The sequence below is a fragment of the Miscanthus floridulus genome, chromosome 2 (assembly GCF_019320115.1).
Source record: "Miscanthus floridulus cultivar M001 chromosome 2, ASM1932011v1, whole genome shotgun sequence".
NCBI classification, from domain to species: domain Eukaryota; kingdom Viridiplantae; phylum Streptophyta; class Magnoliopsida; order Poales; family Poaceae; genus Miscanthus; species Miscanthus floridulus.
The window spans coordinates 2,229,299-2,255,979 of NC_089581.1; the positions used below are offsets into that span (position 1 = coordinate 2,229,299).

The 26,681-nt window shown below is 47.9% G+C and overlaps 1 protein-coding gene across 3 annotated transcripts; it reads right to left on the reverse strand.

Annotated features, from left to right (window-relative positions):
• Positions 1-139: 139 nt before the first annotated feature.
• Positions 140-19,752, reverse strand: LOC136514893 (elongation factor G, mitochondrial). Of its 3 annotated transcripts, none has more exons than XM_066508607.1 (20): positions 19,230-19,752; positions 18,077-18,298; positions 16,569-16,690; positions 16,333-16,483; positions 15,189-15,260; positions 13,723-13,818; positions 13,398-13,486; positions 13,215-13,281; positions 12,200-12,238; positions 12,035-12,095; positions 11,828-11,937; positions 11,663-11,737; positions 11,522-11,590; positions 10,895-11,016; positions 3,298-3,423; positions 3,095-3,215; positions 2,898-2,998; positions 2,511-2,571; positions 1,023-1,076; positions 140-452 (listed from the first exon to the last, which is right to left on the reverse strand). In XM_066508607.1, exons 1-20 carry the CDS (start codon positions 19,641-19,643, stop codon positions 348-350), a joined length of 2,277 nt encoding a protein of 758 aa, XP_066364704.1. In that variant the 5' UTR covers positions 19,644-19,752; the 3' UTR covers positions 140-347. The 3 variants fall into 3 exon arrangements, with proteins under 3 accessions (XP_066364704.1, XP_066364711.1, XP_066364707.1); XM_066508614.1 differs by having other exon boundaries at positions 18,077-18,276; positions 19,230-19,363; XM_066508610.1 differs by lacking the exon at positions 19,230-19,752 and adding an exon at positions 18,687-18,759 and having other exon boundaries at positions 18,077-18,276.
• Between the last annotated feature and the right edge of the window lie 6,929 nt (positions 19,753-26,681).

A 26,681-nucleotide genomic window follows, 5' to 3' on the forward strand; every position in this document is an offset into this window, starting at 1 on the left:
TTGATCGTTCCTGGCATGTACTTTACAATTTATGAAAGTCTTTTCGGGAAAGTAGAGCAAAAGAAATATGGATTCCAAGTGTCCTATATTTTTTGGGACAAATTGCTTAAGATGTTCTCATACCAAGACATGGTAATCATTACAGAATAAACTTTCGACATTTGCTAGATAACGTTTGTACAATTCTACTGTGGGAATGCCAATTATTGCAGCATAGTTCCCTTGTATTTTCACTAAGAAACCATATAGTTTGAATTATCGCCTACTATTTGTTATGTCCCGAGGACCGGGAATTCGATGCTACTAAAAGTTTGTAAACAAAATTTATTCTTCTGTAAAAAGAAGAATCACTCTGTGCCCTTGGCCGCCTTGTATGAATTCACTAATTGCATCTGCACATCCTGCGACACAACATTATGCTCCAGGTACTCCATTGTAAATTCACCTTTCCCCTGCAGGACATGCAAGAAAACAGATAAATAGGAAAACCACACAATTTTTCTCCAACATTTATAAACAATACAGCAGTCCCAGTGCACGTAGCTCCCGCTTGCGCAGGGTCAGGGAAGGGTCCGACCTTGGGTCTTTTGTACGCAGCCTTTCCCTGCATTACTGCAAGAGGCTATTTCCAGGACTTACCCGTGACCTCATGGTCACAAGGCAGCAGCTTTACCACTGCGCCAAGGCTCCCCTTCTCCAACATTTATAAACAATCTTGCTATAATATATTGGTTGAACCAAACACGCAAGATTCGGCTTTGCCTTCCCTGGCCTCGCCGGCCTAGGCAACAATTATTGTTTTAAACAATTATTCAGTATAGTATTTTTTATCGAAGGCAGGTATTATCCACTTGAGTAGCAAACATGCAAATCGTACTTGACAGCAGATTAGACGTTGCTTCTGTCAAATATAGTGTGCGCTGAGTTCAGTGGACACCATCCAATTAAACAGCAATATCAAAATAACTTTATAACATTAGAAGACAAACATTGCCTAGAATTTGATGAGAAAGAATATTGACCTGAGTCACTGATCGAATAGCTGTTGCATATCCAAACATATTGTTTAGCGGAACCTGAAAGAACAGGACAAGATGAGTTTGCAAGAGCAGTCTGCATGGAACAGGTACCAACATTATGAAGTACAAAAATAATAATCCCTGTCTAGTCGTCGCATGCTGTACTGACCAAGATCAAAATGACAGATTTAACAATAAAACCACATTAACCTAGGACCTAGGATCATAACGAAGACCCATAGTATTGTTTGCTAAGTGATTGATGCAGCATTGTTTACATCCTTTGTGTCACCTGATATATGCCGATATGGGTATGGCGATACAGCATTTGCCCCAAAACAACGATACTTCGGTATGGCAAATATACATGTTTATATAACAATAATTTTTAAAAAACAAAATATAAATTGAATTTTGATGGCACTAAGCAAGCAGCTACTGGAAGCCACATCTAAAATATTGAAGTACCCATGCTGAATACATATCCATCACTAAGATGAACGGGGGGGGGGGGGGGGGGGGGGGGGGGGGGGGAAGGAAAGAAAAAGATTTTTTTTAAAAAGAGGATGAGATGGGCTTCTATGTTCTAGTTGCTGGCCCACTAAGCCCACGTGGAACCTCAACTTATTACCCCAAGCACTCTTAATCCCTCCTTTCATCTTGCACGCAACAACCACTGCTGCTCTGCCTTTCTTTTTGCATTGTGGATCTCTCTTCTTCACCAATGCAGCTTCCACAGGCAGGTCAGTATTCCACAGCAATGAGCCAATGACTAGCAAAATGAGTAGCCCATGCTCCTCATCTCCACAGTCTCTCGAAACTCACAATTTCACCTTCTCTCTGTGACAACACAAGAACAGCAAGAAACCTACTGCACTAAGGTACTGGTAAGTATGGGGCGCCTTATCGTCAACTTAATTCATCTTTAAATAGCAATTTCCAGATACTCCTTGACATGCATATCACCATAATATCCCCAATTTCCCCTTCTCTCTGTGACTACGCACGAACAGCAAGAAACCTACTGCACTAAGGTAATGGTAAGTATGGGAAGCCTTATCGTCAACTAAATTCTTTATCTTTATTGCAATTTCCAGTTACTCCTTGGCATGCATATCACCATAATAACCCAGTGTATAGGACGGGTACATGGACACCAAGCATCGGTGATACAAAGATTATTTCCTATTTTCTTAGTTTTTATCATAAAGTTATGACAGCAAACATGAGTTTGATCCAAAATAATAATTCAAAGATCCAAAAGTCTTAAGGTCATTAGTGGACAGAGGAATCTTCTTCAACAGCTGCGTGTTCGAGAAAAAAAAATCAAGAAACAGACTAAGTACAAGACATTATTTGCAAGAAAAGTAGAAACTATTATTCGGTGCTATTCATTAGTGATATGATGAAATGCAAGAAAAAAAACACCTATTTCTCAAAATGAAGGAAATGTGAAACTTGAAGTCAGGAAGAAACCAGGCATTTACATACATGGCAAACTACAATGGTGTCGTCACCTTCCTGCTCGTTTCCAACAATGATCCCTTTTCTCCTGTTTTAACATAAATAAATGATAATTGACATAACATGCATTGAGACATGAGTTAGAAGAAAAAAATGAAGTGGGGATAATCGCAGTAACAGTCTACATATACGACTGAGGATATCAAATGGGACCAGACCCAACTTGTTACCACAACAGCCAATGGCAGTGAAGTGTGATTTATTTAGTGGTAAAGAAGTAAATTACCCCCAAGTAAACTGCAGAGAAATATCTGCATTTCTTGAGAAGAAAAGGAATACTACTATGCATGATATAAATGATGTTCCGGCCATAATTTACAGTAGAAGCATAGCTTGTTGGAACAAAGCACTTACTTGTTCATATCACCAGTTACTGTGCCCTGGAACTCCGTTGGAAATTTGAGTTCCACCTTCATCACAGGTTCTAATATTACAGGTTTGGCAGAAGTGTAACACTGAAAAAGAAAAAGAAAAATTGTAGAACACTTGATATTCATGTTACAGCCAGAGTTCATTAGAAACAGTGTTGCCACCTCCAAGATATAGCTCACCTGTCGAAAAGCATAGATAGCAGCTAGCTTAAAAGCAAGTTCGCTGGAATCCACCTGATGTGAAGCCCCATCAGTCAGTACAATTCTTAAATTTTCAACAGGATGACCAATCAATGAACCCCTACAGTATGTACATGAAAATAAATGTTATCTGCGAGAGAAAAGAGAAAAGAGTTTAAAAACTAAGGAATACATGGACTCACGAATTGCAAGCTTCCCTAAAACCCTTCTCTATTGCTGGTATAAAGTTTGAAGGAATTGCTTGTCCAATAATCATGTTATCAAATTCGAATTTACCATCAGAACCTGATGGAAGAGGCTCAATGTACCTGCATATTGTTGTTTGTTAATTTCTCATTACAATACCAAATAAACTGAAAAATAAATGCAACATATTCATTTGGACAAAATAATGAAATATCTCAGGGAGAATGGTATCGCTTGCCCTCTGAGCACATAAACACCAACATATTATGTATCTACATCATTATAAACCTAGAGAGATTACCTATTCTCCAACACTTCTATGATACCGCTCGCACAAAATAAAATAAATAGGGAAGAAATAAGGATACAATATTACAATTAGTTCATTATTTACTTACAGATTGTTTCCTACAATTGCAAAAACAGCATGGCTCTTTCTTTGACTACTGCTTTCTGTTGGAATATTATTTGATATATCCAATAAAACATCATGACAGTGCATTTCAATGCAAACATCCAGACATAATTTACCATGTTCCCAGTTCATATATATTTGAAAAATACTGATGGCCAAAGTTTCAAAAGTTTGACCCGAAGCATGTCCAAAACATTATGTTTTCCAATGACTAGTGGCCATAGAAAACAAGTGAGGTAACTTGTGTACTATGTTTTTTTACCATCCAAGTACCAAGGCACGGCAGCACCAGTAAGTCACTTCTCTGCTGGCTACTGATAGTCCAATTGTATAACCAATGCGCCTACATGATGAGGGTTTGTGGCCAAATGGAACCAACAAAGAATCTACTGTGAGTTTTTAGGGACAAATTGAACCAAATGCTCCATCTTTTTCAGCTCCGCTCCTAACTTCACTAGCCAAACGGGGCAACTCCAAAAACTATGATTTTCAGCTCCAGGAAAAGAGGTGGTGTTGGGGGCTAACTCCACGTTTTTTGTGGAGCTCCTTAAGAGGTACTCCAGAAACATGATTTTCTAACCTCCTCATGGAGTTGTGCAAAAATTACCCACCATGTCACTGATTACAACACACCCATCGTACATAGTGTGGAGCTACAATTCTAGAGTGGAACTGCTCTGTGGTGGAGTTGGTAGGGCAAAGCTAGAAAAACTAGAGCGGAGTAGTCCCAAACAAGTCCTTAACAGGGAGAGAAACAAAAAGAGCAGACAGAATGTGTAACGGATTGAGGCTTAAGTCAGATCAAGACAGCCATACACCATGCCCTTGTTCAAAGTGTAGGAGAACCCTAAAGACTCCGCGCCTGGGACCAGCATGATGCCCTTGTACTCCCCCATCAAAGTTGGAGCTCCCACTTTTTCTTTCCTTCTCTGCTGCTTCTCTCGTCTCTTTTCATCCATTATGTTTCTATCTTCTCTCCTCTCTTCCTTATTCTCTACTTTCCCATGAAAAGGAGAGAACAGGGACAGAGGGCTGAAGGAATGTTTACGAATTTTTCCTAACAGGATAACTACTGTATGTTAGTCGCTGAATTCTCACTCTTGGTAGTAGGAGAATTCTTACTCTCATCGAGAGAGGATGACACTAGGAGTTGGGGCAATTTTCTTGTCTATTTCTCACACAAGCTCACACAAATGCCATACCAACCTGAGGGGTTGGGGTTACATATTTATAGGCTGCTAGCCAGCCAAGCATATGCCAAGATGCTAGTCTAAGATGCTAATATGCTGTCCTAGCTAAGATGCTGTCCTCTAGTCTAAGATGCTGTCCTCTAAGATGCTGTCCTCTAGTCTAAGATGCTGTCCTAAAAACAGAAAAAACAGCCACAAGGACCATGACCATGTGAGCATCATAGCCCCACAAAGACCAGCCACACATGAGACTTATCTATCATTCTCCCCCTAAGTCTTGTGCGTCGTCTTGTGGGAGAGTTGAACCATCCCGGTCCTGGAGCAGAGCTCAAGGAACTTGATCCTCCCAAGGGGCTTGGTGAGCAGGTCCGCAAGCTGGTCCTTGGTGTTGATGTAGCTCGCCTTGATGCTCCCTTCCTCCAAACAGCCTCGGATGAAGTGGTACCTCACCCGGATGTGCTTGCTGCGTTCGTGGAACACGGGGTTCTTTGCCAGGGCCAGAGCGGACTTGCTGTCCACCCTGAGCTCCACCGCTCTGGTGTCTCTGCCGAGGAGATCACCAAGCAGTCGAGCGAGCCAGAGCGCCTGAGTCGAAGCGGTGGAGGCCGCTATGTACTCGGCCTCGCAACTGGACAGGGCCACCACCTGCTGCTTGACCGACTGCCAGCTAACGAGGCACTTGCCGAGGAAGAAGAGGATCCCGCTCGTGCTCTTGCTGGTGTCGATGTCGCCGGCGTGGTCGCTGTCGCTGTACCCGACGAAGTGTGCCGCCCCAGGGCACCTCGGGTAGTAGAGGCCGTGGTCGAGAGTCCCCGCAACGTAGCGGATGATCCTCTTCACAGCCTGCTGGTGCTCCGTCGTCGGTCGCTGCATGAACCGACTAACGTAGCCGACGGAGAATGCCAAGTCCGGCCGTGTGTGGGCGAGGTAGCGAAGGCTCCCCACAAGACGCCGGTACTGCGTAGCGTCCACCTCCTCCGTCGTGCTGTCGCGGCTCAGCTTCAGCCTCTCCTCCATCGGAGTGAGAGCTGGGTTGCAGTCGGTGAGCCCAGCTAGCTCAACGACGCGCTTGGCGTAGGCGGTCTGTCGAAGCGTGATCCCAGAGTCATCCTGGTGTACCTCGATTCCCAGGTAGAAGGAGAGAGGCCCCAGGTCACTCATCTGGAAGGTGGCCTTCATCTCTTCCTTGAATGCCGCCACCTCCGCATCCTTGGTGCCGGTGATCACCAAGTCGTCGACGTAGACACCCACCAGCAGGGCATTACCTCCATTGCCCCGTCGGTAGATGGCCGCCTCGTGCGGGCTTTGCTCGAAGCCCATCCCCGTTAGCGTGGAATCCAGCTTGGCATTCCACGCCCTCGGTGCCTGCCGCAAGCCATAGAGGGCCTTGCGCAGGCGGAGCACCTTGCCCTCCTTGCCGGGGATCGCAAATCCCGGCGGCTGGTGCACGTAGACCTCCTCCTTCAAGTCGCCGTTAAGAAACGCCGACTTGACGTCCATGTGATGAACACGCCAGCCCTCCTGGGCAGCTAGCGCAAGGAGGAGTCGCACGGACTCCATCCGTGCCACGGGAGCAAAGGCGTCGTCGAAGTCGACCCCCTCCTGCTGCACGAAACCTCGTGCCACCAAGCGAGCCTTGTGCTTGACGATGGCACCGGCTTCATCCCTCTTCAGCTTGTACACCCACTTAAGGGTGATCGCGCGATGACCACGAGGAAGGTCAGCAAGCTCCCAGGTGCGGTTCTTCTCAACCGCATCCATCTCCAACTGCATCGCGGCGCGCCATGCCGCGTGTCTCTCGGCCTCTGCGAACGACCGAGGCTCGCCGTCGTCACACGCAAGGTGCAACTGCGCCTCCAGGTCCTCCAGGTCGTGAGGGCACCAGTCCCGGCACCGGCTGGTCGCCGAGAAGGTTCTCCACCGTACGGTACCGCAACGGCTCACCGTCGTGGTACGCGTCGACGCGCTCCTCGTCGTGAGAGAGCAGAGTAGCGAGCTCAACCGGGCCGTGCTCGACACGAGCTGGTGGTGGAGTAGACGTGCCCGGAGTGGTGCCTGTCGGTGCTGGAGTGCGTGGCGTTGCCGGCTGTGGTGGAGCCGGCGAAGAGCTCATCGCAGCCGAGGTCCTGGCTGGAGAGCGTGGTGCTGTCGGAGTAGCAGGTGCCGGGGTCGGTGGAGGCTCGGAGACTGGGGTAGACGCGCTTGCCGAAGAAGAACTGCCTACTCCCCCAGTTCCCTCGAAGTGGACGTACTCGACAGTGAAGTCGTCGTACGTCGGAGCTGAGCCGTCGTCCACTGCCTTGTCCCACGCCCATCCTCGCCCTTCGTCGAACACAACGTCGCGCGCCGTGCGCACACGCTGTGTCTTCGGGTCGAGGATGCGGTAGGCCTTCGAGCCCTCCGCGTAGCCGATGAACACTCCCGGAGTGCTCCTGTCGTCGAGCTTGCTGATGTGGCCAAGCTCCTTGGCGAATGCGAGGCAGCCGAAAGACCCGCAAGTGGGAGACCGCCGGCTTGCGCCCATGCCAAGCCTCGTACGGCGTCCTGCCGTCGAGCGCCTTGGTAGGCGAGCGGTTGAGGATGTAGACGGCCGTCACCACCGCCTCTCCCCAGAAGATAGCCGGCATCCCCCTCTGCTTGAGGAGGGCCCGAGCCATCCCCACAACCGTCTGGTTGCGCCGCTCGACGACGCCGTTCTGCTGCGGGCTGTACGGCGCGGAGTAGTGGCGCTGAATGCCCTCGTCAGCGCAGTACGACGCGAATTCAGCCGCCGTGAATTCGCCGCCGTTGTCGGTGCGCAGCACGCGCAGCTTGCGGCCGCACTCCGCCTCCGCAGCAGCCTGCGCGCGTCTGATGGCGTCCGCAGCCTCTCCCTTGCTGCCGAGGACCATCACCCACATGTAGCGGGATAGGTCGTCGACGAACAGCAGGAAGTAGCGTCGTCCTCCCGGTGTCACCGGGCCACACAAGTCCCCGTGCACGAGCTCGAGCCTCTCCTTGGCTCGAAAGCTCGCCCGCTGGGGAAAGGGGAGTCGCCTCTGCTTCGTCAACACGCAGACGTCGCAGAGCTGCTCCACATGGTCGAGGCACGGCAGGCCTCGCACCATCTCCGTGGCACTGAGCCGCTTCAGGGCCTCAAAGTGAAGGTGCCCGAAACGCTCGTGCCACTGCCACGCCTCGTCGTCCCGACGAGCAGCGAGACAGAGGGGTTGTGCCACCTGCACGTTAAGGACGTAGAGTCGATTTGCGCTTCTGGATACCTTGGCAAGAAGGCGACGGCGACGATCCCAAATCCTCATGACTCCGTCCTCAACCACAACGCGCGAACCGTTCTCATCCAGCTGTCCCAAGCTGATGATGGAGTTCCTCAACGCGGGGATGTAGTAGACTCCGGTAAGCAGCCTGTGCTCACCAGACACGGCGGTGAAGATGATGGAGTCGACGCCCTTGATCTCCACGCCGGAGGCATCCCCAAACTTGACGGAGCCTTGGACGCTAGAGTCAAGCTCGGTGAAGAACTCCCGTCGACCGGTCATGTGATGGGTGGCGCCGGTGTCGAGGCACCACCCGTCAGTCTTGTCGTTGCCGGAGCTGTCGCCGAGGAGGGCGTGTGCTTTTGGCTCGTCAAGGTGGAGGAGAGCCGCTGCGGCCGGTGCCGCTGGAGGTAGCTCGATGCTGGCATGTGCCATGAACAGAGCCGGCTCCTCCTCCTCCGCCTGTGCGACGTGGGCCTGACCGCGTCGTGGCTGTCGACAGTCCTTGGCCCAATGGCCAAGCTGGCCGCAGTTGCGGCAGGTGTCGTCTCGTGCCGGCTTGTGCCTGCCGGCGGCGCCGCCCTGGGCGCCTCCGCGGGCATCACCCTCGACACGTCCTCGCGCCCGGGCCTGGGCGTCTCTGCGCGCCTTGCGCGGCTTGCCACGCTTGCGGCCGCCTGTCGCGGAAGAAGGCTCCCCCTTCCTCCGATCACTTTGGCTGGCAAGCCACTGCTCCCGAGTGAGAAGGAGCTTCCCGCCAGTGGTGATGGGCCCCGAGAGGGACTGTGGCTCATCGCTGTCGACGACCTTGAGGCGACCTATCGCCTCCTCGATCGACATCGTGGAGAGATCCAGCAGAGACTCGATCGAGCGAGCCATCTGCTTGTACTTCTCGGGGACGCAGCGGAAGAGCTTTTCGACAGCTCTCTCCTCGCCGTAGGTGTCGTCGCCGAACTGCACCATCTTCTGCAACAGAGTATTGAGACGGAGAGCAAAGTCATCAACGTCCTCACCTGGCTTGAAGGCCAGGTTCTCCCACTCCATGCGAAGTGCCTGCAGTGTGGACTTGCGGGCGCGGTCGCTGCCGATGCGTGCCGCAGCGATGGCGTCCCAAGCCTCCTTGGCAGTCCGCTTGCTGGTAAACGAGAACTGCATCTCGGGCGGGACTGCAGCGATGAGAGCATCCAGCGCCCGTCGATCTAGGTCGTAGTCGACGTCGCCGTACCGGACTGCCTCCCACATGTGCCGCACCTGGAGCTTTACCCTCATCACCGCAGCCCACTCGACGTAGTTGGTCTTGGTGAGGGTAGGCCACCCACCGCCGGGACCGACGTCCCTGACAACAGCCTGGAGCCCGTGGTGACCACGGTACCGATCCGGGGAGAGAGAGCCATGCTGCCTGTGAAGGCCGCGCTCTCCATCGACCCGTCGGTACCGATCCGGGGAGAGAGAGCCACGCTGCCTGTGAAGGCCGCGCTCTCCATCGACCCGTCCGCCACCGTTGACCGTGCGCGCCTCCTCCAGGAGCGCCGCCGCCGTGCGCGCCTCCTCCAGGAGCGCCACCGGCGCGTCCGCGCCTGTCTGGGCTGCCGCCGCGCTCGTGGGCGTGCGCGGCCGCCCCAGGAGCGCCACCGCCGTGCGCGCCTCCTCCAGGAGCGCCGCCAGCGCGTCCGCGCCTGTCTGGGCTTGCCGCCACGCTCGTGTACGTGCGCGGCTGTCCACTACGCCGCCGCGCTCACGCTGCCTCCCTCTCTAGCAGCTCGAGGTCCGCGTCGGCGGTGTCGTCAGCGAAATGGAGCTGCCGATGCTGCCGCGCAGAGCCTCGACCTCCGCCGCCGCCGCACGCGCGCATTCGCCGCCGCCGCTGCTTCCGCCTCCGCTCTGGCTGCTGCCAGCTCCGCCGCTGCTAGCCTCGACGCCCTTGCCGCCGCTGCAGCGGTCTCTACCGCCGCTCGCTCGCGTTCTCTGCCGCGGCAAGTTCGGCCTCCTGCCGACGCCGCGTGCTCGAGGCGACCGAGCGCTGAGACTGCCCTGCGGACATGACGCGCTACCGGGGGGCTGCTGCGTGGGGAGAGGGCTGCTTCAGACGAGCTGGGAGAGGAGTGAACAGGAGCGGCCGGAGGAGCTGCTGCTGCCAACAGCTGGGGCTGTTGTGGGGCTAGGAGAGAAGATGAGCAAGAGATGCTCAGGCTACAGGATAATACGGCTCTGATACCAGTTGTTAGTCGCTGAATTCTCACTCTTGGTAGTAGGAGAATTCTTACTCTCATCGAGAGAGGATGACACTAGGAGTTGGGGCAATTTTCTTGTCTATTTCTCACACAAGCTCACACAAATGCCATACCAACCTGAGGGGTTGGGGTTACATATTTATAGGCTGCTAGCCAGCCAAGCATATGCCAAGATGCTAGTCTAAGATGCTAATATGCTGTCCTAGCTAAGATGCTGTCCTCTAGTCTAAGATGCTGTCCTCTAAGATGCTGTCCTCTAGTCTAAGATGCTGTCCTAAAAACAGAAAAACAGCCACAAGGACCATGACCATGTGAGCATCATAGCCCCACAAAGACCAGCCACACATGAGACTTATCCATCACTGTATGTGAGAGAATAAGAGCCACAGAGAACAAGGCTTGAAGAAGATCCAAAATCAATTACCATTTTGAAGCAAATTGAAGACAAAAGCAAGTGATGCAAGCAGACTATTAATGACTAATTGAGTAATTTAAGAACTCACCCACAAACTCGTCCATACTGACCTTGACCGCCAGATTGCTTTTTGTGCAAATAATCAAATTCAGCACGCTGGGTGATTGTTTCCCTGAAGTTAACACGAGGTTTCCCTACCTTTGCATCCACCTATATAAGTTTCAAAATTCCAACATTCATAACAGCAATGTAATACACTTAAAGGAATTTACAGTCATAAAAGTATAACAGCACTTGGAGAAGCTCGGTAGCACCAACAAATGTCAAATTGTGAACAGGGTAGGTTTATTATGGGGTTTCTAGGATTTGATCAAGCTTTCTCTCAGCTGGGAACCTTAAAGATGACTATGACAACCAGCTGCAGTCTCCATAAAATAGAAGACTTAACAAACTGATCCTAAATTGCAAATTCAGGGTTATCTTCCTCTTCTTTATTGGGACAATCAAGGGTAAAATGATCATTCTATAGACAAACTAGATTAGACGTTTGACTAAAAGTCTGTAACAAGGATATCCTCGATCATTCTAGTAATAATAAAGATTCGAGTAGCAAACTTCAAGGAAAGTTATCAAACACCCATCCATATATATAAGCTTTTTCACCCAAAAATAGTCAAGGGACCAAAGTATGCCTCTGACATAAATGTTTCCATACCTTGTACTCTCTCTTAATACGTTCAACATATATATCCAGATGCAGCTCACCCATCCCTGAAATAATTGTCTACTAACAAATTTATGTATTAAGAACTTCACAAAAATACAAATTAAAATTGAAATGGATGATGTGACAAACCTGGCCACTCTCAGCATCCAAACCCACACGGAAAGTAGGATCCTCCCTTTGGAAGCGATTCAGAGCTTTTGAAAACTGAAAGTCAAACGTGTATTTTCACTTAGGACATTAGGATAACAAACTACATATAGCAGTAATACTCTTTTAATGAAAAATATGATATACTTGTCCTCCAGAGTCTTTAGATATAGGTGAAACTGCCAAAGACATCACAGGTTCAGGGACATTCATTGAAGTCATAGTATATTTCACTGTTCCATCTGTAAATGTATCGCCTATTGACAAAGAGAAGTGGAAAGTCAGATGCACAATAAATTAAGTAAACAGAACTATAAAAAAAAGTAAGATCATCCCCGTTGTCTGTCTGCGTACCTGATGCACAATCAACACCAAAAACAGCAACAATTTGGCCAGCATATGCTTCTTGAATATCCTATATCAAACAAAACAATATAAACATTAACACCAAAAATCATTGATCTTCATCTGATTGAATCAATACTATTTGAAGTGAAAACTAAATGTGATGCAGCTTACCTCCATCTCATTAGAGTGCATCCTTACCAAGCGAGGAACCTAAAAAAAATCAATGTTATATTTGCAAAAAAATATCTAACTTCAAGTGCCAGATTGGAGCTTAAGCAGAAAAAACATTAAGTAATAGCAAAATTTACAAACTAGCATTTACCTAGACATTTAATTCTAACCTTGAGCTGGCAAACACTACATTCAGTTATAAATGCTCTAAAATAAACAATATATTTACACTTTCCTTAATAAGAATATAGATATATATGTACGAGAGAAATGTAGCTGTACATGGTTTAAAGTAAATGGCTTCCAAATATTTTAAAATTAAAAAAATAGAAGGGAAAATGAAGAGACATTTTTGCAATTGTATTGAAATAACCTATTTTAGTTTGCCTAAACAAGAAGTGTACGACCAATATATATCATGAATTGATGCCGTTTCGAGTTTCGACTCAATAACCATTGAAATAGCAATTATTGTGTTAATAATGTATATTTAACTATAGCGTAGAATTTTGAGGGCTTCCAAGCCCACAATTTGAAACAACTCCTTTCAAAAGCCCCTTCTGGTGCATCGAATTGAAAACATTGGTATATTCTACTCCTAAAGCCTTAAATGTCTATTGTCAAAGGAAAAACACTCCCTCGGTCCCAAAAAGACATGTCACTTTAGGATTCAAATTGTGTCCCATAGAACATGTCATTCTAGCTTGTGGACAACTAGTGGGGCTATCAACATTAATTCCATCCCCTCATCTCACATCTAAATGCAGACTGCATGCATGGCATGAGTCACAAATCCTCATATGGGGAAGGCTGCATGTTTTCCCCTTAATTAGCTCGGCGAACACAATGGAATCACTACAATAATTAAGGAACATGGGTAAATTTCCTTAGAGCTCTAAATTGTCTTAAATTCCTAGTGATATCCTTTTTGGAACGGAGGGGGTAGAAAGCAACTAGCAATGGCTCAAATTCCTTCCTGGGACTTGGAAGTTGGAATTAAGACTCAGTGACTCACTTTGATTTTCTTCCCTGTATTGACATTGTATATGAAGTCACCCTTCCGTATAATGCCATCATAGATTCTGGAATGAAAAATCATAAGTGATTAGTTTAAGAATAAAATATCAGAGTAATCTTCTGCTCCAGAGTTAAATCAGTGAGAATACAATAGATCAGTAATTAGAAGAGTACGAATCACCTTAGATAGGTCAGCTGACCAAAACGACCTTCCTCTAGCTTAAACGCTAATGCCACAAGTGGTTCAGCTGGAGTTCCAGCCAATAATACCTGAATTTAAACAAAAATAGTATGAAGTTCATCACCAAATATAACAGAGTGATAGAGAGTAGAAATGCTCCACTATAATAAACGAGCTTCCCAACCTTCTATCCATTACATACTTTACCACTTCTACTCTTCTCCACTAGTAGGATTAAGTGGTATGAGATAGGAAGTTCTCTAAAGTTCAAAGTTTTTTTATTATAGTTATTATAGTTATAACACAATTTGAAATCCTTTGGTACCTTCTCTTCGGATTTGTTTTGATCAAGGGCATAGTTATCAATCTCCAACGGGCATGGTAGATAATCCAGCACGCCATCAAGAAGCGGTTGAACACCCTATAAATAAAACCAGTCAAAAGAGAGTGTAAACCCAAAAACACCCAGCAATCATCTCATGAATCATTTCACTGTTAGAAGTAACGCATAGCAGCCACATCGCAGCTGCTTGTATAGAAGTTATCATCCAAGAGAAAACATCAAGGTCTTATCTCCACCACAGTTTGATAATCAACAAATGCCCACAGTTATTGGCGACCATTCTTCAATTAAAACAGTCCAAAAACATCAACAAGTTAACCTTGAATGCCATAAAAATGGCTTGCATGAACACAAATGTTAATTCACAGCAATCCAGCATACAACTATTGGGCTTCAACAAAAACCTGTTTCAAAATCCAACATGCTATTCAAATGCTTAGCTCCTAAATATTAGTCTCTTTCATGTTTGCCATTCATATAATTGTAGTATTTTGCTTGATTCTGGGTCTAAAATAATCATAAATTGCAAGGACATGAGATATACAAAGATGGTAGATGTTACAGACAAATCTGAAGTTCAACACTTAATAGATTATTACGAAACAGATTTGTATGCGAATGGTCATTACAACAATGTATAATGATGCATCATTTCAATTTTTAATTTGCTACTCTCACATTAGAAATTATAGAAGATTGCGACTTGTGTTTGTAGCATTAGAAAATAGCAATGTGTACTAAATAAACAATCTAATTCTAGGAAGAGTTTCAAATACTTTAACTTAAAGGAAGGGCGGTTAAAACAAAGCAAGGGATGACACTTTCAATGCGCGAAAAATCTGGTTCTGAGTTAGAGTGCGAAAATTCTTGCTGCAGCAGTTTTATTCACTGCTTGCTACTTTCTAAAATGGAAGATGAGATGAATAGATTGAATTGATAGTCCAGTTCAATCTATAGTCTAGATTCTGTTTCTTCGATCCACTCAGGCTTTGAATGCTGACTTGCCAACTGTTTTTTTAACAGTTCGCACTTGCCACTGGTAAAAATTTCATATTTAAAAAGGTTTTGGTAACACCATAATTACATACAGGAAATACTTTGTTAAAATAAAAAGCACACAACATAAAATCAAATTTTTAAGTGGACATTGGTTACATGAATTTCCACTCAAATTTTCAAATGATCTGTTCTAAACCAAACAAGAAAGCTACATCAATTGTTACAAAAGCATTATGATTTATGAACACATTCAGTCACTGCTGTCTGTTTTAAATTTACAATTCAGCACCAGCTAAGCAATTAATCAGTACTGCTAAATTCTAGAACATGACTCATGATTAAAATCATTTAGGAATCCAGATTTAGCAATCATTTTTGTAATCATTTGCAAACGGAACAAAAAATAAACAAGAACTTTCAGGTAATGAACAAATAATTGCAGCCAAAACCTTATTTTTGAATGCACTTCCCATGTATACTGGTATGAACTTCTGTGCCACCGTAGCTCTTCGAATAGCCGCCTGACAAAGAATATAACATCAAGCAGCACGACAACAATTTAGAAACAGTTAGGAGCTAACATGTCACCAATGGTTCCTAACATGTCACCAATATCAATATCACACATTTCCTGAAACCTGATATAATAAAAAAAAAAAAAAAAAACAGGAATGATGCAATGAAAATATAAATTTTAACTATAAACTATGCCAATAAGTAGGCAAGATATCATGTCACAAATAACAAGGCATGTTGTAAACTCAAATACCAAAAAGAAAAACATCAGCACAGTATGAACAAACAAATTTATTACAAATTTCTGAATGTCACTTGCATCTCATGCAAACAAATAAATATGTTTGCTATATCATAGGACCCAAGACTTTAAAATGCATTGTTCATAATACCAAACCAATGAGGCCGACAGATTTGCAGTGTTTCCAATTGTGTAAAAAATTTGTCATAGCATGTAACAAAAGACTTTGAAATGTGTAAGTTTATATCCCCAGCTAATGAGAACCATGGGCATCACATCCTTTCAATATTAAATTTTATATCTACCGGAAAATTCTATAAAGTAAGATTTTAACACAATTATTGTAAACATTTATATAATAATTACTCACTTGGTTTGCTGTAATAACTAAATGTAGAATTTTGATCATAGACTTATGCCAAGAAATTTGGGGAAAAAACATCATACCCTAAATAACAGGTCTGAAATTGAAGAAACAAAGAAAGGGTTTAGCTAGTTTTTAGCATGAACACTGAAACATTCAAATAATCATCTTCCATCCATGCATTACTTGTTACATGTTCTACTAATAAATTAAGAAAAAAGAACCACTATCTCACCACCACAATGCATTTAGTGCATATAACATAGGAAGATCAACTAAGCATCTCTGATATTTAAAGATTCAGAATATGCAGAGATAAGCAGACTCATTTTTCAGATGAATTTTCTCCTTATATAGTGAAGAAAAACTGTGTAAATTACATAGGTGCACAATAATAATGAAAATAAGAAGATAAATAATGAAGATATAGTAGACTAGAAAGCACTTGTTAAGAAGGTAAAGTTTAACAAACCTTAAGCTGATTAGCTGTTATTGGCTCATCATTGAGAAAAGCTTCAGCAAGCTGATCATCTACTTCAGAAACAACTTCAATAAGTTCACGACGCTTCTCAGTGACTAAATCCTCCATGTTCAATGGAACATCGGAAGCAGTTACATTCTGGCTGCACATTCAAATGAGATGCATCATTCAGGATTCAATAAAACAAATATCCTAGAGTATTTAATTCTCGACGGAATAAGACTCACCCACTAGAACCATCGAACTTATAAGCCTTCATTTCTACAAGGTCAACAAGGCCCTCAAACTCCTCTTCTAATCCTATGGGTACTTGTACAGCTGCATTGTGGTGACGGAGCTTGGATCGCGCCTTTACATGGAAAAAACAAAAGCAATAATCAGATGGAGAAAATGGTTCCATACTTCCAACACATAACCTCAAGAAGTCACGACCAGAACATCACTGAATGTAAGTAATATTAAAAGTAACCAAGAAAAAATGTTAAAGCTATTAGGGATAGTATGGAACACAACACCAGAAAGAATTACATAGCATAATGATGACCTGGTGGTCTAACCAAAAGCTGACCATTGCATCAAAATGTAAGCCTCATACTATATGTAAGAAAACTGTCAGGCTATCTACAATACAAGGTGAAGAGTACGGTTTCTCAATTATAATTCTGAAAATACAATTATTTGAAAGTATTCTAAAAAAATGCATTTTCATCTCAAAGAGGCATATGTCAACAAAAAATGTTACTACAGACTCCTTTTTGGGGAAAAAATAAACTGATGAAAAAAGTTGTCAAAATTCATTCCATAAAAGATGGCCTCCTCTTTATCCAATGTTAATATCTTGAGGGGAGGAAGATAGCCTTTACTGAGAGTCCCCCCAAATTTGATCCCTTACATTCTCATATAGGGACTGAATAAAATTCCTGCTAAATCTTTCTCTCCAACAGCAGTTTCCCTGCCTGAAACCCCTATTTTAAAAATGCACCACATAAGCAATTTGGGGTCATGTTTTTCATTGTTATGGCCCAAAAAAATTCCCCACCCCACGACAATCATGATGCACCAACAAAGACACAGACTTCCGCTACCTAACAACATCTCCAGATAGGTGGAGGCGATTGATGCCAAGTGCAGCACCACAGCCCGGGAGCGCCAGCCGACCATTTCAGGATGCACTTGTGAGGACGGCGTTCTTGTGTGTACATATCGGCTGGAAGAATCGTGCCCGTGAAAAAATCACGCAAAATAGCAGGTAGGGTGGATAGCGTGTCACCGCAAATTTTAGGGGGGCAGGGGTAGTGGGGAGAGGATGAATTAGGATACCACTAAGTATAAAAGGTTGGATAGGGGAACTATTGGAGAGTAATATTATCTATATAAACCTTAATTTTGATTGCATCAACCTTAGAAGTTTCAGGATCAAGTCGGAGACGGCGATGAATGAGCTCACTAACACTAGTAAGCTAGCATGCATGTGTGGGGTACACTATTACAATTTTTTACGAAACGCTCTACTGCTGATTAGTAAAGCAATAAGAGTATTCATTATCATCCTATGTTCTCCATTAGTGATCATCTGATATTATATTGACAATTTCTGAAGTTATTCTCAGTGCAAAATTCTTATGCATATTTAATACACAGAATAAACAAGATAAGATAGGCTTTAAGACACTCAAGAGAGGAATGGCTTTCAGCAAAATCAAAGCACAATATGCACAATCTGATTCATGCTAACCTGGTTAAGAACCTTCCATGGATCAGCTCCCATACGGTCCAACTTGTTAATGAATGCAACCCTTGGGATTTCATATCTTCTCATTTGCCGATCAACAGTGATCGACTGACTTTGTACACCACCAACACTACATAGCACAAGTATAGCACCATCAAGAACACGGAGTGCCCTTTCAACCTCAATGGTGAAATCCACGTGACCTGGAGTATCAATAATATTAATCTGCATTTAAATTATAACATGAGCTTTCAAATCCTCATAACAAGAACAATGTAATGTGACTTCAAACAAAAGAATCATTTGAATTATGTCAGATGATCCCTTGTCCACAGACACTAAACAAGCAAGTGGATCTAATGCAACTTAAAAGAAGTAATTATTGATCAGGTCACCCAATCTAACCAGTCAGTAGTTTCAGTGCACTACAGTAAAGTGCTTCTGATCCACAAGAACCCAAGGCATATCACCATCCTACTCAATGAAATTTACAAAAAGACAATTGTTGGATTCTTCTCTTTGATGGCAGCTGGAAGGTCAAGTGAGGAGATCATCATATCTACAACAATAATATGCCATCAAGATGTTCCTATATTCCTCCCCTACCCGTTACCTTTTTTTCCAGCAGTGTGTCCATGGCCTTGATAATTCTCAGTTCCCCATTTCCCCATGTTACAATCACATATTCCTCCCTTTGGCCCCCACTTTTTTTCGTATCCGTCTACAAATAGAATCACGATTTTTCTTATATTCACAAATTTCCTTCATTCGTTTTTTTTATACTGCTAGAAAACTAAACAAGCCAAGCAAACTTCCCTCTACGTCCTTTGCCATTTATTCTTCAAAATAATAATAATAACAACGAAATCACAGTCATCCGGGGTCTGTAACAAAGGGAAATGGATCAATCAGAACTTTTGTGCAGTACCCGTCACATCGAATCTTGCGGCACATGCACGGAGTACTAAATGTAGACGAAAAAAAAACTAATTGCACAGTTGGGTGAGAAATTGCGAGACGAAACTTTCAAACCTAATTAGTCCATAATTAGACACTAATTGCCAAATACAAACAAACGGGCTACAGTACCCAAAACCAAAAATTTTTGGCTTCTAAACGCGGCCTAAATAAAGAGGCTGAGCAAAAACAAACGGACCTGGTAATCCTTCCAGGTGCAGTAGGTGGCAGCAGACTGAATGGTGATCCCCTTTTCGCGCTCGAGGTCCATGGAGTCCATCTTAGCGCCGACGCCGTCACGGCCGCGCACCTCGTGGATCTCGTGGATCCGGCCGGTGTAGTAGAGGACCCGCTCTGTGAGCGTCGTCTTCCCGGAGTCGATGTGCGCGGAGATGCCGATATTCCGCATCCGGGCCATCGACTCCCGCCACCGCGCCACATCCTTCTCATCCCGTGCACGTAGGGCCGACGCCGCCGACATCGCCCGCCGAGCCGACGCCGCCGCGGCCGCGGCCGCCGGCGAGGGGGAGTCAGCGAGGTGCGGCTGGAGGAGGAGGGAAAAGGGGCGGAAGGAGGATAGGAGATGGGAGGCAGAACGCCGGGCCATGACCATTGCCTAGGAATCGCGACCGAGGCGGCGGCGATGGTGGCTCTGGCTCTGGCTCTGGCTCTGGGTGGGTTTTGGACTTGGGACTTTGGGTGGCCTGGCTCTGTTACAGAAAACCCTAGTCCTTAGTTAATAGAGTCTTGCACGTTGCACCTCATCGCCGCCTCGCTCTCTCATGAGGAACCAGAAGCCGAACGAGTTACACACACTGTACAAAGAATATTAGGGCAGTCTCAATCTACCCACCCAATTTACCAACTTTTTCTTTGCTAGAACCACACAAAAAAAAAACGTCCCCGGCTGAGAAGTCCTCCATCCATACACCTAGAAAAATATATCCAGAAAAATAACACATTTGAAACGACTGTCCAGATTTACTTGTAAGTCTTCTCTCTCCTTACTCAAATCCCATAGTCAAGATCGTGTGTGTCAACCTCCTCATTCTTAAGCGCCCAACGAAACCCCCGTCCCGCACGCCCTCTGCCCCACACACCCGACGCCGTCGGAGATCGAATCCCACTGGCACCCAGGGCTGTCTTTTTCCGGAGAAAAAAATGAATCATCAGGCGGGAGACTCACGGGGTAGCGCTCGCGTTCGGCAGGACTCGGTATCGCGTCGCCGTCACCGTCGCACGCTAGGGAAGGCATGGTAGCTAGGGTTTGTCCGATCCTCTCTGTCGGGTTCATAAACTCGGGGTCCCCAATGGACCCGCTTCCCTGCAAAACCCGACCCAGCAGGCGGCGCAGCGACAGCACACGCCTGGGCCGGCCCAGATACATAATGACAGGCCAAGACAACGATCCGGTCCCCGACCGGAAGGCCTGGCCGAGGTGGGACCGCAGTCCGACTCCGACCCTCTTTCTCTGACCGAGGATACGCTGGATCTCTGCGCGCTGCTCTTTCCCAACCGACACGGTCGGGGCCGACTAGAAACGACTGATCGAGGACGCCCGCTCGGTGTGGGCCCGGGGAGCAGGCGGAGCAGATAAGGTAAGGCGCTCAAGTCAACCGCAATACCGAGGACCGTACCCTACCATGCCCTGCGCACCTGCAGGACGGTGCCATTGGGGCATGTCAGGCGAACACGGTAGAGCCTGCCAGACGTGTCAGAGCATAAACAGTATTGTGGGCGTCGTCGTTTGCCATACTAGGCGAACATGGTAGAGCATGCCAGATGCATCTGAACATAAACAGTATTATGAGCGCCGACGGCCATCCCATACCCGATGGTGTGGGCAACAAGACTAGGCGGCGCACGTATACACTCTCTCTCTCTCTCTCTCTAACTTGTAAGGCCATCCCCTTCAATTATAAAAGGGGATGAGCTATCTCCTAAAAGACCCTCCCCCCCGAAGACTGGACGACTCGAGGATTCGACAGCTCAACAGCTCTAGAGTCCGACAGCGACATAGTCTACACGCTCTCAACAGCTGATAAGCTCAGACACATAGAGCATACGCTCCGATACTTAGCACATGTTTGAGCATCCGTCACTCTCGGCCACTCGGTTCAGAGTCCAAACTGGCCTCTAACACCCCCTGTCGGGTTCATAAACCTAGGGTCCCTTGGGGACCGGCTTCCATGCCAGGACTCGGCCTAAGAAAACAGCATGTAGTTCATGGGCCGGCCTAAGAGTCTAAAACACAACGGGCCGGAAGGATAGTCCGGTCGTCGACCGAAAGGTCTACCCAAAGGAACAAACACCTGTTCGTCAACTTCTTCGGCCCACCTCTCCGACCGGAGCACTCGCTTTGGACGCCAGCCGTCTCCGGGCGGTCTCTCCGATCGGAAGGCCTGGCCCAAAACGTTGCTTCCTACTCTGACCCCACATCTCCGACCGGGGACCCCGTAGGAAGCCTGCTTACCGCTCTTCTCCGACTGGCGTGGCCAGGGCCGACTGAGGCCATCTGACTAGGGACGCCTGCTCAGAAGGGACTAGGGGCGAACGGAGAAGGCAGCGCACAAGTCAAACCACGATACCAGGACCACACCTTGTACGCCTACGGGAACAGTGCTCCACAACCGTGCTAACACAAACAGTATTGTAGGCGTCGACATTTATGTCTATAGTATTATAGGCGCCGTTGGACTCCCGTACGGTGAAGAGCCCTCCACATGCCTCTAGGCATCGATAGTACTGTGGGCGCCAGGATTCACCATACCTGGTACATGTGGTAGGGCTCCTCACATACTAATAGTATTTTGCAGGTACCAACATCTAACCTTCCTAAAGAAGACAACGCAACCTCCCATGTGCACCTGACATTCTACAGTGACATCAATAGTATTGTGGGCGCCTACCATCGTCACTGTCCACATCGGCGTGGGCAACAAGGCTTAGTAACATCCGTACTCTCTCCCTCTCACCTGTAAAGCCATCCCCTTCATCTATAAAAGAGGATGCGCTCCCTCCAACGAGGAAGGTTGACTTCTTCAAGTTGAGATTCACTAAATCGATAACTCACAACCCTTCAAGCACACGCTTAAACACCTAGCTCATAGCGGAGTTCCAGTCGCCTTCAGCCCTTCCGGTCGAACCCGACCGGGCCTCTCATACACCCCACCTTTCTCCTTCTCATTTCTAACCCCACTACAGACTTCGAGCACCTGGGCTTAGGAATAAATTAATCGACCGACCCAAACTGGACGTAGGGCACGTTGCATGAACTAGTATAAATCCTATGTCATTGAATGCTAGGCCACCTCTGATCACAACGTACAGCAAAACTACAAATATTCACTAGTTGGTCACTTTCTGTACCGATAGTTGGCGCCGTCCGTAGGGAAGACGCTGTACGTTCAACACTTTTTGGTCATCGGATGGCCCATTTCTTCACCACCCCCGCCGTGGCAGGCTTGGGCGATACGATTCGCTTTGGCTCGCTGGAGTATCCCGCACTCTCACCTGCAGGGATGCGGGTTCCACCCGTTTTGAGCCATCCTAGGCCTTTCTCTTCAGAAGCCTGGACTTCGTCGTTGACCAGCTCGGCATACTCCACCTCCGCGAGGAGACTCATGACCCGGCACCTGTTGGAGAGACGTCCTCCATCGACTCCGGGACGCGTGACCTCAACGGCGCAGCATCTGTGCTTCATTCTGAGCAAACTCTCTACTCAAACCCCGCTGTGAGTAATATACATGTCGTTCTTTACTTACTACATTCTATCTTCCGCCAAATACCCGGAGGGCTGCCGTTGTCCTCGTTGCGGCCACCGTACGACCGGTTCCCCTACGGCCTCATGTCTTCCGTGGATGCGTACGCCCGAGGGCTCCAAAAGATTATGGTGCCACCTCCTCTCACGTCTGAGTTTGTGGGGATGGCGAGCTATGCTCCCACATGTTTCCTCGACATCATGGACGATGACGTCGGGAGTGATGGCTCCAGCATCGATGACGTGGCACCCAGCCACCGTCCGTCCTAGGAGTACGCTATGACGGACGCTTCGGAACTGCCGCTAGGGGCAATGGAGTCCTCACGAACTCACGCCCCTCCGAGCCCTCATACGAAGGCCCTCGAGCTCACACGTGACCACGGGGAGGATCTATGACGACAGTGGCCACATCAACCACCGACCGCACTAGCGCGCTCGGCGCACCACACTACACCCTGTGCGCATAGACCGATGAACGGCGCTCGAGGTCACGCCCGTCAAGTTCAGCGCAACACCCCGGTTAGGGGGACTGATCCCCTGTAGTTTGCTCGGGCCAGTCAGAACATTGCCGCCGCAGCAATGCTCCCGTGCGGCCTGTCTGAGTTGAACGACCCTCGTGAAAAGGCGATCCACCGAAACCTCTGGGCACTGGTGGAGACCGTCGTCATTCAGCAAGCGGAGTGCTCCGTATCATGACGCCAACTCGCGACCTCGCTCCGCATCCGGGGAATAGGGACACAGCAGATGGGGCACGACACCCTGTCACCGCAGCAACCGCCGAGCGTGGCACACGAGGCCACAACGGCACCTTGTCTTAACCTAACGACAGCTCCGCACCAACCGCCTATCTACGCGTGGCTCAGACCAAACCAAGGCACAGCAGCGGCGACCGGAGTCCTAGCACTGACGGCCCGGGACCACCAACCTTTGCCCAACACCCCCAATAAGCGTCATTCTCACCGTGCTTCAACGGAGGCCATGGCAAAGGAAAGGCCAAGCGCTAGGATCAAGACGAGGACCCCTCCATGCAGAAGGAAAAAAAGAACAGAAAAGATCGCCGCCGACCGGCCAACTCCGCGTTGGTCGCCGCAGCGGATTACACGGGCACTCAGCCCCAGCAAGACCCTCTGAGCCACTTTCACGAGCTCATGGAGAGCCTATGCACCCACCACAACTATCTCGTCAACCATCTCTGCAAGGACTGCCAGCTTCTCAAGCGCCTGCTAAGGTAGACTGGTAGGCCAAGGAGAGAAAAAGACGAAGAGGCAGCAAACGAAGAAAGGGGCATAGCGGGCAAGGATCCAGACGACTGAAGGATGAAGTAATCCGACCGACGCCTACCAACTGAAGGACAACAACAATGACACTCTCTCCGAGCACCCTAAAATACCTATGTTGTTTTTTTCTTCCCTAAAGTTTCAGTCTTACCATTATTTACTTAGCGTACGCTCCTGTAAGAGCACCCCGACCCGAACACTTTTTAGCTCGGGGCACTCGAGGGCTCCACTAGGGGGCTCTACTACCCCTCTATTTTGTTTTTACTTTGAGTACTCTTTTACTTTCATATGGAGAAAACTCCTTCCTACCCGAACAGAAGGGCAGTTCGTTCCTTTGATTTGACTTACGTAGCTTTGCTTTAAAACATTCCGACTGATCGCACCCCACCTTTTCCTATGGTTACGAGGGGCCGAGCCTCGTGGGCCATGCCCCAGGCTCACAAGGTTGCGGCCTACGGGACAAACGGGCATGTACAAAAAAGAAAGAAATAAAAAACAAAATTATGCTAAGAGAAAACTAAGGAACGAAAGGGAACAAGCTTCCCCGAACGAAGCAACTCCATCACAAAAAACAAAAACCGATTGCAGTCATTAAAACACACACACGAACGTTTTACACAGGGGCTCCCCCACGAACTTAAACTCTTTACGTTTACTAAACTACTTACATTCTACAAGCTATTAAACCGGCCCAGCGGCATCTGCTGACGGCACGACCGACAAAGGCGTAGGCTGCTCAATCCCTGGCGGCACGACGTTTGGCTCGATCGGAGCCAAGGCAACGTCCCCCCCCCCGAACCAGGCTCCGTGCTATCCGCAGGCTCGGAAGCATCCTCCCCACGCATGCTCCGGGCCATGTCCTCAAGGCTAACATCCATCACCCACTCAACACAGACTTGCTATGACACCGACCGTGCGTGCGGCAGCAAGCTCTCCCCGATCGATTGGATGTCCCCCATGCTCAGGCCTTCAGCATACTCGCTGTAGATAGTGGCGAAGTTCAGATTCGGGTGGTACGTTGCCACCGAGGTTAGCACCCCTGACGCTCCATAAAACAGCCCGCTCCTGACAAGGTCTTTGACCACGTCCGGGACCTCCGCCAGCTAGACCGCGAGCGCGCTGGTACTTGACGCTAACCCGAAGACTTCCGAGATGATGAGCTTGGCAATGTTGCAGATCTGGTCAAGATCCCCTTCGAGAGCACGTCGCTCTTCATGGGACTTGGCCAGCTCCTCGGCATTCTGGCTGAAGCTCGCCTTGGTCATCTTCAGGTCTCGCTCCAGCGCCTTCACCTTTTCACCTAGCTCTGGAAGAAGGGCGACAAGCTTAGAAACAGGCTGAGGGAAAAATCAACATCATGAGAAAACAAAAAAAAGGTACGCACCGATGCGAGAGGCCTCAAGGGTGGAGAGATCCTCTGCTTGCCGAGCCACCTACTCGTGTAGCCAGGCACTCGCGTCCTCCGTCCCCATCACCTGGCCCCGGAGTGTGAGCACCTCCTGATCCACCTCCGACCGAGCCCTCTGCTCCACCTCTAAGGCCTTCTATGCCGACTCTAGGGTGGTCTGCTCCGGCTCAAGGGCTGCTAAGGCCTCTCGAAGCGCCACCTCGGTATTCGCTAGGGATGCCCGCAGCCCCGCCTCAGTCTCCTCCTGGCGAACCTTCACCGCCTCGAGCCCTTACTCAGCAGCAGTCGCCCGCTCCACCACACGCTGCCCCTCTGCCCGTGCCTCGGCCGCTCAGACCTAGGACTCACAGCAAGCGGACTCCACCCGACGCTCAAGCTTGGCCATCCAGGCGTGTTCTGTCTGGAGGAAGTAAGACTTGTGGGATGACATCTTCCTTATTTCCTGTGAAAAACAGGCATGCTAAAAACAACCAATGAAAGATTAAAAGGGCAAGGACAAGTACCAAAAACTCACCTCTGCGGCGAGCTGCAGGTCGACCTCAACCAACTGCCGAGCGAACTGAGCCTGCTTTCGCGTGTTCTCGAGCTTCGCAGATAGCTTGGTGAGTTCGGACATCGCAGCATGCCCTTGCCCCCCAAAGATATCCCAGAGCTGACACTCCCAAAAATCCTGAAGGATGAACCGTGCCTTCGTTGGGCCCTCAGGGTAGGGCCACTCTAGGTCACCCTCCGGCGGCCCACCGGAGGACCTAGCCTCTGGCTGAACCACCACCAGCTCCTGTGACGACATCGGTGGGTTCGCCATGACTTCCACCTCGTCGTCAGACGGGATCTCCACCACATCGGTTGCGCCAACCGCTGCCGGGCGTCCTGACTCTGTATAAATCCTGTGTCATTGAGTGCTAGGCCACCTCCAATCACAACGTACAGCAAAACTACAAATATTCACTAGTTGGTCACTTTCTGTACTGACACCCCCCTTCTCAGTCTTCACTCATTTGTAATCCCACAGCAAACTTTGAGCACCTGGGCTCAGGAATAAAGTCACCGACCGACTAAAACTGGATGTATGGCACGTTGTCTGAACCAGTATAAATCATGTGTCATCGCGTGCTAGGCCACATCCGATCACAACACACAGTAAAACTACAAATATTTACTTGTTGGCCACATTTGGCACAGATAGTTGGCGCCGTCCATGGGGAG

Bases quoted from the DNA above. Each gene is read 5' to 3' on its own strand.
- LOC136514893 (XM_066508607.1), bottom strand. From the start codon at position 19,643: ATGGTCATGGCCCGGCGTTCTGCCTCCCATCTCCTATCCTCCTTCCGC. The intron at 13,819-15,188 runs GTTTTGGCTGCA...TTTTATTTATAG, and splicing joins GAAGTGCATTCAAAAATAAG to GGTGTTCAACCGCTTCTTGA. The intron at 11,017-11,521 runs GTATGGAAACAT...AAACTTATATAG, and splicing joins GTATTAAGAGAGAGTACAAG to GTGGATGCAAAGGTAGGGAA.